This window comes from Symphalangus syndactylus, chromosome 15 (genome assembly GCF_028878055.3).
Source record: "Symphalangus syndactylus isolate Jambi chromosome 15, NHGRI_mSymSyn1-v2.1_pri, whole genome shotgun sequence".
Taxonomy (NCBI): domain Eukaryota; kingdom Metazoa; phylum Chordata; class Mammalia; order Primates; family Hylobatidae; genus Symphalangus; species Symphalangus syndactylus.
In genome coordinates this window covers 18,442,308-18,461,843 of record NC_072437.2, presented here as the reverse complement: position 1 = coordinate 18,461,843, position 19,536 = coordinate 18,442,308, and the positions used below count along the sequence as shown (strand labels likewise).

General features: G+C 35.7%; 1 protein-coding gene across 9 annotated transcripts in view; it reads right to left on the bottom strand.

Moving 5' to 3' along the window:
• FGF14 (fibroblast growth factor 14) overlaps positions 1 to 19,536 on the bottom strand; it is a 693,770-nt gene that overhangs the window by 130,444 nt on the left and 543,790 nt on the right. For all 9 annotated transcript variants that reach the window (XM_055245297.2, XM_055245295.2, XM_063618975.1 and 6 more), the window contains one exon: positions 16,687 to 16,790. In XM_055245297.2, the coding sequence (XP_055101272.1) occupies positions 16,687 to 16,790 (104 nt within the window). The remainder of the gene's footprint in view (positions 1 to 16,686; positions 16,791 to 19,536) is intronic.

Below are 19,536 nucleotides of genomic sequence, written 5' to 3'. Positions count from 1 at the left end.
AGCCACCAAAACACGTGAGTGTTCAAAGAAAAGCTGATGTCAAGCAAATGTGGGTCTATGTAGTTCAACCTTATTCATATCATTGTAATCCTTCCAATAAGACATTAATATATACCATAATTCCTAATTACCCACAAGCATGACAGTATTTCTAATGGTAGAATTTTCAAACAACCTTCCATACTGAAGAATATCAGGTTTTTCTTATGCATAACACTATTTTATCCTTTTCTTGAAGGAGGAAAAAAACAATCCCAAGTTACTTGCTGACAAAAGTCAATGACAAGACAATGTGAAACAGTAACACCATTTGCATATGTGGGGCTGTCTGCACAGTCATAATACTTGAGTATGGATTTTGGAGTAAGTGCTTTTAAATACATCCTTTCTTTAAGTTTTATGACACTCTTTTAAAGGAAATGCCTTTGTCAGGACAGAAAATCAGGGCTCAGAGACCCACAACAGGCCTAATAACATACAAGAAGAATATGTGATGTCAAAACTCCTCATTCTTTCCCTACCTGATCCACCTTTCCCAAGACAAGGACCCGTGATACCAGATACCTATGTTTTCCAACACGATATGCAAATAGATGTCTTGCTTAGTGGATAATAATTGAAATATTTTAAATGCCAGAGAACTTGATGTCCTTGATTATATTCATAGGAAACTAACAATTTCATTTAGGTCACTATTTAAATAGCAATTGAAGCAAATTCCACTGTAAATCAATGTCTGCTGAATTAATGACTATGGTAAGGAAATTAATAATTTCCTTGAGGGAATCCTACAGAAATAGGCAGATACTTGGAAAGTGCTATTTATTTAGAATATTTAGGACTTAGGGACACCTTGCTTGATGCAGGTGTATAAGAGACACAATGAGAGAGATGGTTGCCCAGTCATGTGATCACCTGAGAGTGTGTGGAATGATCACATAAAGAGATCAAAATAACTATGGGAGGTATGTAGGATACCTAATCTTGGCCCGCCACCTTGTTTCTCTTATTCTATTTCCAAGACGACCTTTCTGTCACCCCACTGTCTATTCTGGTTCATGGGGAAGTATCTGACCTCATCACCCCTTTGGGAGTGGCAAGGAAAGGGACTGACGGTCATTGAAAGAAGCAACTTAGACACTAACCTATTAGCAACAAATTCTCTCTTCATAGTGAAAGCAATAATAATATGCATGTCTGATAAATCTGCACAAAAATTTTTTAGTGTATTATTTATTTTATTTTTATTTTTAATTTTTTAGTTAAAGACAGGGCCTTGCTATGCCTCCCAGACTGGAGTGCAGTGGCATGATCATGGCTCACTGTAACCTCCAAGTGCTGTGCTCCTGTGATCCTCCTCAGCCTCCCAAATAGCTAGGACTACAGGTGCACACCACCACACCCGGATAATATTTTAAAATTTTATTTTTTGTAGAGACAGGGTCTCGCTATGTTGCCCAGGCTGATCTGAAGCTCCTATCCTCAAGTGATCCTCCTGCCTCGGCCTCCTAAAGCACTGGGATTACAGGCGTGAGCCACCATGTGTGGCCATATAAATATTTTAAATATTCCCACACATTATAGCCCTCACTACTAATCACTTTGAGGAATAAAAACAATTACAGACTGATACTCAAGTATTCATTGTATATATTTTAACTCCTCATCAAAAGAAAAGGATTCTCTATTAATTTTATTTCAAACTCATTATGTGACCTAAAAATTATTACATGCATTGACGGCTATGTTTTGATTTCAGTCTCAAACATCTCTGCACAACCATCATATTTGCTGAATCACTATTATATGAGATAAAAATGCTCATTTAAACTATCTATTCTACATGGCAGTACTGTTGAGATATCTTCCTAACGCAGGCAAACACAATGTTAGAAATTATTACATTTAACTCCATTTGCAGATATCTTACAGGTACTCAAACTGTGTGAGTACAATTTAGAAGAATCATGTGTTTGGATGGAATCTTTTCTTTATTTGAGATTATAACAAGTATGTATATGCATTTATGCATAAATATAAATGCTTATTGCTGTTATCATAATTTTAGTCTTCCTAAGATTTCTAAGAGTGATCCCAAAGTATATAAGAGAATAGAAACAGCACTCATTCATTCCCTACTAAACTGACGTTTCATCACTGAGATTGCTCTATGGTATTAGAAGAACTGTCAGAGAGAGGAGAGTGCTCCTTCTCACACTAAACCCACCAGGCTTACTGCAGAGCTGTTGAAATTCTGACTTGTTCCTCATGTGTATATGATGGACATGATGATGTTTGCTGACCTAGTATAATTAATTGTCACCATTCTGTCAGAATGTAATCACAATATCTGAAGATTAAACAAAACATAATGGAGTGTTTTATGCATTTCTTGGAAAGCATTTCAAATATCATCACCATGTCGTAAAAAGCCATTCAGAATTCTCAAGGTCACTCAGAGGCCCAAACGCTTAAATAAGCGCCGATCCTATTGCCAGCTCTCATTCAATCTTCTGAGCTGGGCATTTTCTCCTCCCGTGATACCTGTCCACCTATCAATCCCACTCTGTAGCCTGTCTAAGAAATGAATTCTAGAAGTCATTTGCCTTTGAAGAGTTAAAAATATCAGAAGTTGTGAATTATAGATCTTACACAATAGCCCTAAGGATGGATTTTATTTTCATAGCCTCCACAAATGAGTGTGCAGGAAAATCCCTTAACTATAACAAAGAGAAAAATACCTATGAGTACCTATCAGAATACCAAATTTTATGTGTGTACCCTTTTCATTGTGTAGGAAAGACTTTGTCTTAGTAGTTCATGATTATGTAATTGTACACAAATGCACACACACACACAACACACTTAATAAACTAATTGTATTTTTCTCCAGTGGTATCACACCCATGTATTCTGCATTCAACCCTTCAGGTTATAGACTTACCCTTAACAATCTCACTTTGAAGCGACATTAATGATAATAATTTCTTAATACATTAACAGTGACTCTGGGCTTTGGGTTGCCTACCTCTGCACAACCTGGGCTTTATGTGTCTTCACCTTGCTGTTCTTACTGTCACCATTTCACATAATCAAGAATGCAATATATCACTTTTTAAATGTCAAAACTATTTTAAAGTACCAAATGCTTCTAGGTAAAACCCTGACATCAACAGAAAATGCAATTAGACATTGAACAGAATGGTTAAGTTCATTTTAACATTCTACCACTGTATAAATTAGTATACACTAATTATTTTCCAGATATGAAAAGTTTCAGCAGACCCCTGGGCCAGTCTCTTTCTTGTTCAGAAAATGGCTGGAATATCTGATAATTGAAATTAAGTCCTGCTATGTGCCACATATTCTTGTTTAGAAAATGGCTGGAATATCTGATAATTGAAATTAAGTCCTGCTATGTGCCACATTCAGCAGTGTTTCCTAATTACTATTAGAAACATAATATAATGAACTTATTATTTATAAAAAAGTTAAAATTGCATCATATTTTAGACCTGATCATTCATGATTTGAAAAGTCTGAGGGATTTCTAATTGGCTTGAAGGACTGACCATGAAGCATAAAGTAAAATAAAGACTGGTTTTTGTGGCTCAGAGAACCGGAGTATAATTGAACATACTTTGCATTTAAACAACCATGTATTGCTGACACGGTTTTCTTTTCTTTTTATGGTTGTTGTTGTTATTGCATGAATGATGCATAAAAATTAATAATACCTTTGTCTGCATTCAAATTCCTACAACTTTTTTTTTTTTAAGAACACAGGGGAACTCTTGCTCAAGGTAATTTTTCTGTCTATCCACTTCAACGTGCAAGCCCCTTCTTGTATAATATAATTTTAAATTAAATAAAGTCTCACTGCTACTTCTCCTGGGTATATATTTGGCTTTGCTAACTCTGTAAAACCGTCTTTCAAATGACTCAAACTGCATTAGGAAAATAGCTAAACCATGTATGGCATCCGTGGAAAAATTTCTTAATAATTTTTATTATTTTAATATAATATTTCAAGTTAGAGTTTATTTCTCCACGGACATTAAAAGAATGCCTCTTCATCTCTAGGTAAAAATTGTCTAGGCAACTTTGGAATGGTTTAAAAGTCGATTTTTCTGTTATTAATATTGCTAGAAATATAGATTTCTAATTGATATTTTTGAAAAATAGTGTAGAAGTTAGGCATAGTGGCTACCATTGAAGGGGAGGCAGAGTTATCCAACTGGCAATATCTATTTATTACTATATGCCAAGAGGAAGAATTTTATTCAATAATTACTACTGATAATTTTTTATTTTATTATTATTATGCTTTAAGTTTTAGGGTACATGTGCACAATGTGCAGGTTCGTTACATATGTATACATGTGCCATGTTGGTGTGCTGCACCCATTAACTTGTCATTTAGCATTAGGTATATCTCCTAATGCTATCAGTACTGATAATCTTAATACAAAAATTGTATTACCTCTGTTGATAACAATTTATGATTATAAAACAGGAAGTGAAATGTTAAATGGCAATATTTAAATAATAATGTGGTCCAGGCTATGACTTCTTCCAGAGTTGCATAATTTTGTTACCATTATTTTACCATTTAACACAACCGTAAGAATATGAGCACATTTTGATTATAAAGAAGGCACTTGCAAATAAATTTGCATCTTTGCATTGTAAGCATTTTACCTGACTTCTAATAAAACAGTTGTTTCTCACAACACAATAACTATACAACTCTCGAAGGTAATATATCATCATGTTACAATTTTATTCCTCATTACCTATAAGCAAGAAAGCCATTGATTTCTTCAAAGCTGTGTCTGAAATACAGCTAGGAATCCAATACTTTTGAACCATAACACAGTATTGCCCACCATAGAAAATAATTTGCTGTGACAGGCATCTCTTTTGCACGTGGTCTAAGGTATAGGTAATAGAAACAGTATTATAAAAGGTACATAGTTGAAAGGCAGATGAGTTCATTGGAGATGTTTACATTAACGGAGAGTCATTAAGTATCAACTCTTTGTCATTGTTTCCTCATGAAGGGTACACACAGTTAATTTATTTCATAACATCAACAGATGCTTTTCTCGTGGAATAAACCAATATTCACTAGCCAATTTATTGGGTTAGTACCATTAGACACTAGTGTCAGCTTAATAGTAAAGTAGAATGATGTTTCTTTTTGGCCCACATAATGATTTCTACTAAATAATAGATAGGGGCCAGAATGAATGCCCAAATAAAATATCTCCACCTTGTCAGAGAACAAAAATCTAGTTATTCCTAAGCCTCACAAAAAAATATGTTATTCCCATTCAGTCTCTACCTCAACTGGAACATCAAATAGCAACCAATTATGGTGCTTTTGTATGGGCTGGGACATGCTTATTAACATGTGACTCATCTCTCTTTATTTAATATAGTGGAGTGGTCAAATCTTAAAACCAAGGTCTAACCCTGGACAAAACCCCTCAGAGATCTAATATGTTTCTGCTGAAAAGAACATCGTGCACCGTTTCCATGAAATTGCATTCCAGGCTGGATGAGTTATCTTAACACCAACAACTAACATTTAGTGAAACCCTGAACAGCACAGAGCACAATATGTCTTTCCATAATGTGGTGAAGTCAAACTTAAAATGTAGTGTGCATGGAACTCACGTCTGTAGAAACTCTGAGGTCCCACAAGACTGCAACTGCGTATATCTTTGTCATCATTATTTTTCTCTAAGCTCCAGAATGTGTTAGATCAATTCTGGTGGACAGGTCATGTTAGAATAAAAATGTGGCCAATATTTTCAGTCAAATAAATGAGCATTATTGTTTCAATAGTTAATAGTTTTAAAACTATAGTCTTAAAATCCATAGAAACAAACAGCATAAAAAAGAAAAAGCAATGAAAGTTATCACTGAGGGAGTTATTTTGCCAATTTTTAGTATACGACTTGTGAAGAAAAATGTTAAGTTTGGCTTTTCAATAAGAATTTAATTCTTTCTCTGGAAAAAAGAAAAATGAAGTCGTTTTTCATATTTTTGTGAATTTCTAAAATAAATTATTTTTCTTATTAATTCCAAAGTGATTAAGAAATGGGATTAGTTATTGGAGCTGCATAGAGGATACTGAGAGAAATACCCCATATCTGTTCAGAGCCCAGGGTTCTCACAGTGCCTGACAGGTAGCTCCCATACACTCTCCCTCCCAGGAGTAGGAAGAAGAATCATTATCTTTTTTTAGAAAAGGAAAATAACTCAACTTGCATAGATGGTATATTGAGATTTCAGTCATAATTCCTCTCACATGTGTGTATAATTTTTAAAGATGCACAATTTTGCTTCAAATTTTAATAGCTATTAATTGTTGTTTCAATGTTAAAGTTGATTTGTCATTTACTGTACGATATATTGGCCTTCTTGGCATTTACGTAATTTGTTGCCACTTTTGTAATATGGAGAGTGAAAACAAAGAATACATTTTGAAATAGTGTTTCATCTATTGTTTTAGGCCTCCAGGTTTTAAATAATCTTTGAAACCCCTTACATATAAAAATTATTTTCACCATCTGCCACCTATCATGTACCATTCACAAATACAGCTAACCAAAATTTGAAACATTTTGATCAATATAAATGTTGTTACTATTTACAGTAGTTTATATAGTTTTTACCCCCCAGAGGAAATCAGGATAAAAATGCAAACTGCAGTGATATTTATGATTTTCTCCTTTGATGCTGAAAGAAAATATAAAACCAAAGTATTTTGTGTCATTTTATGAACATGTAGAAATAACAAAGCTCTTTTTCTAATTATAATTATTAATGCTCTTGCTTTAAAACGTTCAAGTGGTGGCAACATTTACTAAAAATTAGGGTTTATTTTTTCTTCCCTGAGATTCTCTCTTAAGTTAAAGATGACATTACCACTCACTTCATTAATGCAAATATGGTCATATTAGAATGCAGCTGTTGAATATCTCCCTCTGTGTCTGTGGATTTATCACACTCTTTCAGCAAAGCAGTGTGCAAATAAGTACTTTTCTGCAATTTTAACTTGAGAAATAGACATATCTTCTTTGCTGACACTGAATTTTTGCAATGGGGAAAAAAGATAAGTGATGTGCACAGTACATTTCATGAACATGAAGCCACTTGAGGAATAAATTAATAAAATGTACTGTGAAAATTGGTTTCACCTTAACAATAATTAATCAAGAGCTACAGATTAAAGACTCCCTACATAGCTGTCACTACTTGAGGAAATGGGACAAATATTTTCATGGAATCACAGATTCTGAGAAAAGATAGAACTCTTAAAATTCATCTAGTCAAAATGTCCTTTAATGGTTAACTGTTGTCTATTGGACTTTCAGGTTTTTTTTTTTTTTTCAATTTTAAACCACAATTTTTATCTTTGAAGTCTTGGCATATGTTGTACAATAGCTGACAATGGAAGGAGTGCAATAAATATTTGCTGAAAGAGCAAATAAATGATTTCATTAATATACACTTTGATACCAAGAGCTCTACTCCTCAGCATATGTTTATGTTATGAATATTGAGTTGAATGGTTTTCCATATATTTCTTGCAAACCCTTTTGTTAGTAGTTAGTGTGTTTAATATTTGTTAAGTAGGTCATATGGTTTTGGTTGTAGTTAGGAAATACGTGTTATGATAGGCCCATATGGGAACAACCCACTGTCCACACTGGACATGGAGGACGAGCCACTTCCGTCTCACACTGGGCACCTTGATGTAACTGCTGATCACCTCTGGAAGGAGAAGGACATCTCCTCTAACCCAGAAATGGAACTTGTCTGGAAATCTCTGCTTAGATACAAACAAAATGAAGCCTCAGAGAAAATAGAAGGCTAGGGAAAGAAAGCGATTTATTAAATACAGTTATATCTATTTTTATGGTTTTTTTTTTTTTCTAATCTAGAAAACAACCACTTCTGAAGCAATCCAGGTTGGTTGACATTGATAACCTGCTCCAAAAGGATGCTCTTCTCACGCCCTTCAACTCAGCAGGCACCTGCCAGCCCTGTTGTTGATGGTCTCGGGCAGATTTCTCCTTTAAGCTTTACGTGGTGTAGACTACATCTCTTTTTCATGATTGCAAGCCAGCCATTATTGGTTGGAAATTTAATGTCTTGCTTTGTTTCTATCGTTTGTTATTTCATTTTCTGAAGTCTCAGCAGAAGTCTCATCTTTCCCTATATCATCTTGGTGCTCAAGGAGACATTTCTTGTCCTTCTCTTCCCACAGACTAAGAGGAGTGACCACAACCAGAAGTTTTCTCTATGCACTCCCCAAAGGCCAACTCACCTGGTTAATGCAAAAGGTGAGCTCTATGTATGGTCATGTCATTCTGCTTACTCCTAGTTCAAGCCCTGAACTAGAAATTTATAAATTATAATAATAGCAATGACAATAATCAATGGTAGATATAAAAGCAGGCAGTTGGAAAGTCATGATTTGTGGGAAAGTAGTTTAGACCTTGGTCACCAGCACTAGACATGCCTGGGATACATACTCAAAATTATGATTCCTTTTTTTGTTTTTTAGAGATGGAGTCTCACTCTGTTGTCCAGGCTGGAGTGCAGTGGTGTGATCGTAACTCACTGCAGCCTGGAACTCCTGGGCTCAAGTTATATCCCCACCTCAGCCTCCCAAAGCACTGGGATTATAGGCATGAACCACTGTGCCTAGCCCTCAAAATTATGATTCTTGAGGCATGTTGAAACCACTTAATTGGAGACTTGGATTCTGTTTTGTTAATATCTGAGATCAGGCCATTTTCAAAATCATTTGAATAAGTCTTATAAATGTGGATGTTTGTGAACCACTATGAGAGGATCTGAAGCCCTGATATTCCCTTCATATATTATTAGCATCAATTTTGTAGAAACACAAGTTTTGAATTTAATTCAGCTAGTATTCTGCTCTATTACGCAGTATCCAAAATTGACCGTGTAGATTCTATATAATTATAAATCAAAATATGTGAGAAAGATTTCTCAAGACCTCATGTTATTTAATAAACTTCTTTGTAATATCTAACTTTATGCTGATGTCACTGACCCAGCATATTCATCTTTGTCTCACATGCAGGAAGAATAGAAAAACAATTACCATCTGTCACAGAATTGATTCTATCTGCACACCTTTCCCAAGACAGCCCTGAGACGTGATCCTTCTAGGATCAATGAGCTTCATCATCATCCAATAGTCATTCCATGACTATAATCCACTTGGATGTCCTGCGGGCAAACTAAGCAGGTCCCTAACCAAATGCAGCATCTTACTCCATCCACCCACCCTGTCCTGCTTCTGGGCTTTATTTTCTTAGTGAAAAGCATCACAGCTTACCTAGTTCTAAGCTAGTCTTACCAGATGAGCTGTGACTCTGCTGTCTCCATACTCAGACAACCATGAAGTTCTTTCCACAGTTCCTCAGAAAACACTTTTAAATATCTCTCATTTTTTCCACTCCCTTAATTCAGAAGTTGCAGACACTAGCGTCTGCAGGCACATAAACAAAGTCAACATATGTATAGAAACAAAGGGAGCCTGTGTGTGTGGTGTCTTCCTTTCTAAAATTAAGGAGTGGTTACCACGTGGCCACAGTGGCGGAGTGCATGCCGCACCTAAAGGCATTCAGATCACACAGAACCCCTGCCCCCACAACACACATACACACACGCACATTATCCAAAAACAAGCCAAGAAAACACAATGACAAATGTTTCGTAGTTTTCAAGCCTTATTTAGTTTGCTTTCTTAATTCAAGTTTTCGGTATTCTCATTTGGACGATTGCAGTAGATTTTAGACACTGCTGACGTCCCTTTCCACTCATTCTCACTGTCACCAGTGAAATCCTCTGGAAGTTAACAATGATCATAGTAGTTTTCCTGTTTGTTTGTTCTTTGTTTTGCCTGAAATTCACATGAGGCAAGCATAGCCATCACTCTAGAAGAGGACTTTCAGGAAGGGGAAATAGGTGAATGTGTCCAAAGGGCTAGAGCAGATAAGGTAGTTTTGGTATGGCAGGAAACTGGGCTGGGCTTTAAGAGCGATGGTTTTGTTTTTCTACACCATGCAGAAAGTTAGAATCAGGAGTCAGGTGGATTCCAGGAACACGGTGGAGTGAGCAGAAAACAAGGTCTCCCTTTCTCTTCTTGTGATGGGTTTTATTTCCTTCCTTTTTCATCCTCCCATCCTCTCTCCTTTCTCTTCTTTTCTCTTTTCTTTCCACAATGCTTCCAAAGCATCTGACTACTGCTGTTCTATTATCTCCTTTCCTTTATATTTATTTTTTTCCTCTTCTTTTACTTAGGCTCTCAGTATCTTTTTCAATATCCACTCCAATGTCTTTCTTTATATTCCATAAAATGTCACTGGAATCTGGATAGTATCAAAGTAATTTATTTCTGTTATCTAGCTTCAACCTAACAAAAAAAATTGGATATTGCATAGTTTCTCTTGTCCAAAAGATGATTTATAATTAGTTAAATGTAGTTTACTAGCTGTATTTGTTTCTCAAATTATTTTTCTTTCCAGTTAGTGACCCTAAGTAGATAATGGCATTCTTGGACATAACCAATTACATTCTGTGCATCAATATTCAATGTCATGGGAATTACACAAAAGCTGGATGTTGAAATTAGCATTAGGGGGAAATTAGCTGAAGTATCATACTTGCTTTATTATTACTATAGATTATCTTAGCCAAGATACCAAGAAAGGATAATAGCCATTTCAACCTGGCAGATATATCCAACTGAACTGTAATATGAAAGAAGCCACAGAAAAGCTTGATTGAAAAAAGAAATATTTTCAAAGCATAACAAGTAAAGCTTTAAAGTATGTGCAAATGTTAAAACTGTTATTTAACATTTTATTAATATAAACAGAAACACTCATAATCATGGGATAAATGTATATATAATTTGAGCAGAATGCATAATTCCAATGAAACATACACATACATATGAGAATTATATGTGTGTATATGTGTATATATATCCCCAAAAAGTGCTAGATATTGTTTGTGCAGAAAAACATGCATAGTGTCATAGATTGTTATAATAATTGGCAACATTAACAATCATCTCAAGTTTAATATACTTTTTATGATAAAGAAACCAACCTGTTCAGAGAGACGAAGAATGAAAGATGAAGAAGAGAAGAATTTCCATTCTTAAAGGGGCACCTGTGTGTAACTAGATGAACTTGGTATAGCTTTTCCTCAGTGCTCCCAGGGAGAATGAAAGGCTCTTCCCCAGGATGAGCAACTCTCAAATGCTGCCAAGGCCGTTGGTCTGCCTGCAATGGATGTTGATGGCCAGTGATGGCCACTAGAGCTCAGTTTATTTGATTAAGCACATGCACTGCCTGGTAGCAAACAACAACAACAACAACAACAAAACAAACATAAAACCTGGGGGAGGAGGAATAGGAAGCCCTGCCAATGCCTGAGTAAATAGCGAACACTTTTATGAGAATAGGCATGTAAAGGTGTTACTCAGAGACAGGACAGGTGCCAAGGATGGGCAGTGAATTCACGCAGTACTCCATGAGTGTGTACTTACAGGTGAAGGACATGTATGTCTTTGGGTGTGTAACTCTTAGGGAAGAATAGAAAGACTCTGAAGGATGACAGGTACCACACTGATAAAACACAGCAGTTGTATTTCTATACCCTAAACTTGAGCAATGAAGAGAGGAATAAATGTCAAGAGGAAAATAACATTGTTCCACCTTGTTTTGCTAGAATTATGGATCCTGCAAGAAGATGAACAGTTCATGGAAGCACGAGGTGGGTTGCTTGGATCCTTTTATGCCTCGGTGCCCTTGGAAAGCTAAGGACAGACAGAAACACCACGCAGGACACATCAATAAGAGAAGCCTGCTGGCACAGAGGAGAGCAGGTGAAACCACCTTTGCAGAAGAGGCTCACTTGAAAATGCTCCTGAAAGATACGATATCAGAACACTACCTTATGTAGACAGGATAAGACTTTGATGATGTTGAAAATGCTTACTGAGGAATACATAGCATTTATCTTGCTTTCCTTGATTAAAGAACATTCATATATACATATTTATCCTGTATTGATAGGTAGGAGAGGTGATGCCAGCCCACAGAGGTGACCAGTCCCTATTCCAGAAGTTCTGGGTTGTTGCATAAGTGAAGAAGTAAGCTGGTCTGCTTTCAAACTTCTGTAAACTTCAGCTTAGTGGTAGAAAAGTTAGAAAATCCAAATATTTAGTTTCAGTGCCTGAGTAGTCCATTTACTGATTTTTACCAACTCTGTTACCATCACCTTGGTCTAATGTTATCACCGTCTCCCCCAGATACCACTGCAGCAATGCTTGCTGTGTGATTGTCCACAGTTGAAATAGTAACTTTAGAATAACCAGCAGAAGTGAGGGAGGGTGACCCTGACAAACTGTGGATTCTTGGGCCTCCCATTAGACCCACTGAACTAAAATATCTAGATGGTGATCCAAGGAATCTGTACTTTTCTTGGCTTTCCAGGTGATTCGCATGAACCCTAATATTTGCAAAACATGGTAACCGTGCATTTTCCTGGTTTATTTTTAAAATCAACATGAAAAGGGATTATCTTTCTCTCCACTTATACAATCTGGTTAACAGACTCAGATGAGATGCTCATTTCAGGAGAACACTGGCACCTACGACCGCGAAGATGCCTGTACCTAGAACATGGAAGCATTTATGGCACCAGGAGGAAAATAATATTCTCATAATGCCAGCCTGTGATAAAATACCAATAATTAATCTTTATGCATTTTATGTAAAATTACCTTATCATTCAGAAAAATCAATCATACTAAAACCAGAATTCTAAACCCCACAATTAACTTGAAGGATTCAAGAGAAATCCTGTAATCTGACAGATGAAGGGACAGACTAGGAGAGATTAGGAAGTTTTAACACAGGTATTGGTTGTCAGACCCAGGACCCAGGTGTTCTGAATAAAGCCCAGAGATTTACTCATTGTATCATCAGTCTCTTTCCCATCCTTCTTTTTCTTCTCCATCTTTCTTATGCCAGAAACACATTCTCACTTCAACTATCCTTTATCCCTGCCCTGATGATGAATGACATTTTCCTTTCATTCCAAGTTTTTCCTTATTGTTTACAATTTACATTCCAAACCTTGGCTTTCTAAGGAGAATTTTCTTAGTCTTTCAAAGTCACAGGTCTGGAAAACAAACAAGCAAACAAAAAACTCGACTGCTTCTCTCAGCACTAAAAATAGTGATAAGTGGTTAAAGTACATTTTTGTTCATAAACGTCATTTTAAACTGTCTAATTTTTTGGCAGAATTATTACTCTGCCGGTTTCTATTCTGCGTCCTTGTAGCCCACACTGTACCTTCAATCAAATGGCTTGTAACCGACATTAAATCTCTTGTAGCACAATATCAAGTACCATATTGCAATCATAGGACCACAAAAGAAATAACTATCATCATATTGAAGAAAAGATCCCCCAGAGAACAGGCGCCTTTAGCATCGGAAATGGGAACTTACATCTCAGTCAAGTACCTTTTTTCTGTCTCCAGAAGATGGAATTATCTGACACATTAAGTATCTTATTTGGATAGCAAAGGACTATGAAAGTTACTTCCTGAAATAAAAATAGAGGAAGATATACCTCAAGTCAAATCACCGTTGTGATATTCATTTACCAGAATTCAACTTAGATGACCTGAGTATTTTACTGACTACTTCTAAACCTATGGATCTTCAAAAAAATCAATTCCATATTAGACACTAGTTTACACTGCACAAAAATTAACTTTTTAAAAAATTAGCATAAACTTAAAATGGATGACTTCATTTCTCAGATTTAAATCTCCATTAATTTCTTTCTTTAAATCTGAGCTTGACTGGAGTTGTCATTTTTTCAAAAATTTACTCATCTTAGTTCAAAACTTCTTAGTTGGGTTAACAACGTTTGTCATGGCTTTTAAAACTTAAAGCTTAAATGTTAAATGTAATAAATATTAAAAAATTAATACTCATTATATAATATCAAACTTTTTCTCAACAAATTTTCTATCTTAATTTTAACTCAAAAATCTTTAAAGAAAAGAGATTGTTTGAAATTATACTTCTCAATAATTGCACTGAAATACAGTTTATTTCCTAGGTAACAATTCCCTAAAGTTTTTCATGACATCATAATGTGTTTATAATTTCTTGTTAGAAAAGGTGTCAGACCATATTATGAAAAAATGTCTGGCACATAAAAGCAGTAATAATAAAAGTTAAAAATGTAAGCTAATGAGTCATACTAACTATGCTCCAATCTTATCTTTTCTATCTACTACCTGAATGACTTTGGGCAGATTCTTAAACTCTCTGTATATCAGTGTCCTTATTTTAATAATATTTGCTTATAAAAGGTTATTGAGATAATTAAATGAGCTAATACAGGTAAAGTGCTTAGAACAGTGCTAGGCAGAGTGGATTGTACAAATATCATCACTACTGTTATTGATAGGTATAGCTATTATTATTTTATAGGATAATAATTGCTATATTGTGCTCTATATTACTATTTTAGTAGGCTCTCAGTAACAAATTATGGAATAAATAGTTGCAGATAATTATTTGTACTGAAATCTTTGAAGTTCAAATTTTTTTACATTGAAATAAACAGAGCAGTTTAATTAGGAGGTACTAATATAGATTCATAATCACTTCTGGTTTTTATCTAAGTCCTTTTTCCAAAGACGGCTAAGGCGTACAGGGGCCTGGCCTAGGCAGAGGAGATCTCTTAGGGTAGTGGCTGAGTGAATGGTGTCTCTTACCAGACTTTGGGTTCAGAACAAACAGTCAAGGATGGGAAGAGGAGAAAACCAGTATCTGTAAGTCAGAGAATAAAGCCACTAAAGGCGAAGCCTGGAAGCCAAGCAACTGGAGAATCAGAAGGAAGGAGGGAGAGGAGAGAACAACACATCCAGTAATAAGCCTGAAATTGTTCCTGGGACTCACCCTGGGCAAATGCTATTGCACGTAGAGACCCTCATGAGATCTGATTTCTGCATGCGGAAACGTATTTAAGATGCAGGGGACTGGACTCGGCAGTTAACACATTTCTTGTTTCTATTCCTACTGCTTAGCCTGCACCAAGCATAATCAATACTTTTATTTTAGGCTAAGACACATACTCAAAATGATATACCCTACCTTTAAAAAAGAATGGCATACATTTACAACCACATGACAAAAAATAAATAAAAAGCAACTCTCTCAGCAGCACAAAGATAAAACAAACATTTCAATTTCCCCGTCATCAACATATGTATCAGAGTACGGCAATGTGATACAATTATTAACAGAAAGATAGAACTAGAAGCTACAGTAGACACTGCATCTAATGATGTTTAGGCCCCTAAAATATTACTTGGGAAGAAGATAAACAAAAATAACAGAGCAAATTCCGAATCAACAAGATTGAGTTGCATCTGAAAATAAAGCATCTCTAGAAAGTGATCCTTTTTGTATTTAATTTTTTCTAAAGGGAGCATAGGGAATTCTAGCTTGATCTTGCTGGCAACATGCTGCATATTCATCTCGTGCTAGAGAACACAATTTGCATAATGTGGGACCCAGTTCTCTGTGTGGGAACACCCTTCAGGGAACTCAGAATAAGAAGAGCCAGCACTTTTGAGCTCACCATGAAGGGAATCCACAGCTCAGACTTCATTTCCCTGTGATAGGATTTCCCAAATTGACTGAAGAAAATAGATTACATTTTCTGGGAGGCCCCCTGGAGAATGTTTCTGTTTAAGACACACACACACACACACACACACACACACATACACACACACACACACAATATGTGTATGTTTATCTATAGTTTTGTTGGTGGTGATATTTAACAATGACAGAGTTTCAAAGAATTTACATGAGGATGACATGTAAGAGCATATTCTAATGCATTTAAGACTTTATCAATTTTGCTCAAGGCATAATAGAAAAAAGCACCTTTAACTAAGTCTTTACTGCTTAAACCTGTGGCAGAAATGAATTCTAACTACATTATATGCATGAATACAGCATATCTGAGTGCAAATTAGTTGTAAGTAGAAAATATTTCAGAAGAGGCCATATGGCAAGAAAAGTGCTCAGCTTCCAATAAATATTACCACAAAACACAGAGGCTTGCAAGAAATACACCTTTCAATATTACAAGTAGTTATTTTTTCAGTAAAATATCCACACAATTTGAATTCTTACTTTAAAAAACACTCTCCTTTCACTTTTCTCTTTTTTAAGAATTCATATTGTTTCTTTTAAAAAAAATTATAAGAAACTCTCTAAGATAAGTGCATTTCTAACTAGAAATACAAAAGATCAGATTCACGTGTAAACTAGGTCATTTTTTAAAATATGGCAAAAGCACTACTTAAGACACAGTATTACACTTCCTTTAAATAAACTCATATTACTAAACACTGGTGAATAATAAATAAACAGCTTCTAAGCATTCCTCGCAAAGATCAAATACTAAGGCAAAAACTGGCAGAAACAACAGACACAGAACTTTCTTTTTGTTGTTGCTGCCATTGTTATTTTACATGCATTGAACGAATGGCTGAGATCTTTGGCGTCTTACTTACTGATGGGTAGAGGTAACCTTCTCCATTCATGGCTATATACAACCCTGTTTTCACTCCCTGGATGGCAACAACACGTAGTCCCACCGGTATGAGGTTGAAGAGTGCTGTGAAGATAAACGTGGTCTATCATGAATGGGCAGGAAGAAGCAGGGCATCCTGTAATTTTTTTCTTTCTGATTTATTTTGTTTAAGAAACATCACCTTTGCTGATACTTTCTAAGAAATTCCAATTAAATAACTTATATTTCGCTTTATAAGTAAGAAGTTTCTGCTACGGGGAAAATGAGTACTTCAGCTTCAACCTTTAGATGTTAGCAGTCTTGCTGACAGCATTCTGAAGAACTGATGCGATCATAAACAGAATCAAGCCTGTAATCATGCCTCTAGAAACATTGTCTCTGACACCATTAGATACCAAAAGAAATCAACTGTGAAGTCTCTCAAAGAGCAGAATTTTAAAAGTCCAAGTTGAGTGTTTATTCTAACCCTTCACACAGAAGGTGTGATTTGTCATTGCAATGAGGTCAGGCCAGAAGTTAAACAGGTGATTCCAAAACTAAATGGCTGTGGTAGAACCAATATGATATGCCAGCAAAGCCAGGAAAAGATGTGCACCTGCCAAGGAGCTAAATTTAGAAAGAACTAATCAAAACTGAATGGCATGCAAATGTCAGAGAGACTATTCACTTATGTTTCCATGTTTTGTTTCTTCTCTGTTGATAAAACGTTAAAAGCATTTTATATATTTTTGCATAGTGCAGATAGCAACGTTATAACATTAAAAAAACTTAATATCCCTTTAATGTATTTCCATGGCAGTGTTACATGTTGAATGTTTAGTAGGTCTTCTAGCATCAGTCTTAGAGATAACTGCTTGATGATTTTGGAGATTTTATTATAGATACATTTGTAAGAGAACTATTAATTATTTACAGTGAGGTTATCTGCTGCTACTCAAGTCCTTCTTAACTAAGTCTAATTCTAAGCAGGACAGAACAGGAAATGAAAGTACTAAAATAGTGATGTAAACGTGTAAGTACAATATCCAAACTCAGGCTCTCAACTGTATTGCACAAAACCAAGTCATTTGAAAAATGTGGGCAATTTGGACTTCATTCCAAGGGTCCACGTAGTATATAATTAAAAACAAACTGTATGAATTGTGTTATATTTAATTCTCAGGGACATGTTTCCTCTTAATAGGTTGAAGAAAATTACACCCTCTCTTCTGATTATTACATGCTACTGTTTTCAAGATCCCAAGATGTCTGTGCTACATAAATATAAAAGGAAAACCTCAGGCCAGGGCCATGAATATTATCCCTGGAAAAATACTCAGGGGCATCTATGGTTAGTTGGATATTAGTTTCACTATGTAAACTAATATAAGATTTTCTGCTACAGGATTTTAGGGGATTATGTTATTCTTATGAAAGAATTAGTTTTTTTCCTAATTTCCATTATTTAATATTAAATATAGATGTGGAGTTGTTGAGTACAGCTACCTGTGCCATTTGGCAACTCTCAGTATTCCTTCTTGGTGGGAGATGGCTATATTCACTCTTGTTTAGAACACCTGAACTGTACCATCTCCCCTTACAGCTTGAAAGAATGGGCACCATAGAATAATTCCTGATTTATACACAAAATTTTGGAGAGAAAACCATAACCATATGACTGTCCACGCAAGGTACACTACCCTAATCAATTCAAACTTAATTATTCTAACTTTCCTCTTCTAACTTTCACACACTCAGAATGATATTTGTAGGTGCCACATATTTTATATAGGCCAGGTAGTATAATTTTAGAAAACAAGTAGATCATGAATTCACCAAAATGATGCAATTATGGGAAACAAAAATTACGTAAGATAGTTTAAAATGATCATACTGAAAAAATACTAGTGTTTTTCCCTTGGGTTTTGGTTAGGACCTGAATTATAAAATACAAGGTATTGGCTGGGCGTGGTGGCTCACTCCTGTAATCCCAGCACTTTGGGAGGCCAAGGCGGGTGGATCACCTGAGGTCAGGAATTCGAGACCAGTCTGACCAACATGGTGAAACCTTGTCTCTACTAAAAATACAAAATTAGCCAGGCGTGGTGGTGCATGCCTGTAATCCCAGCTACTCAGGAGGCTGAGGCAGGAGAATTGCTTGAACCTGGGAGGTGGAGGTTGCAGTGAGCCTAGATCACGCCACTGCACTTTAGCCTGGGCAATGAGTGAAACTCCAGCTCAAAAATAAATAAATAAATAAATAAAACAAGGTATTATAATTTACAGAATGATAGTGGAAAGTGAATGCTTATGTACACTAAAATGTAGAGAACCATTCAGAGCTGGCCATGATGGAACTGGTGCTAGTTAAAACCACAGACACCCACATTAATTGAGATATAATTTTATTTCTCCACTCTCTTTGTTTCTTACATAATTATAAGGCAATGTCACAAAGCCTAGGGGAGTGAGAATAATGAAGATGTTTTCGTGACTTTGTTCATTCATGGAACACTCTAGTTCTTCATATACCAGTGATTTTCAACTCAGGCCCACATTAAAACTACCTGTGTTCATAACATAGAATGGCCAGGCTCAACCCCATACCTACTAAATCACAATCTTTGGAAATGGGTTTAGGACATAAGGATTTTTTTTTGAAAAGCTCCTCAAATGACCCTAATACACAACGAAGGTGAGAACTGCCATCCTAAATCCTGTGGGGTGGTGGCCACTGAGTGATCGAAATATTTTACACATCAAGTCACCAGGTTGAGCATTTGTAAGGTGAGAGGGACTTCTGAGGTTTTAACATTGACATAGTTAATAGTGTATTGATAACTGTAGAGTC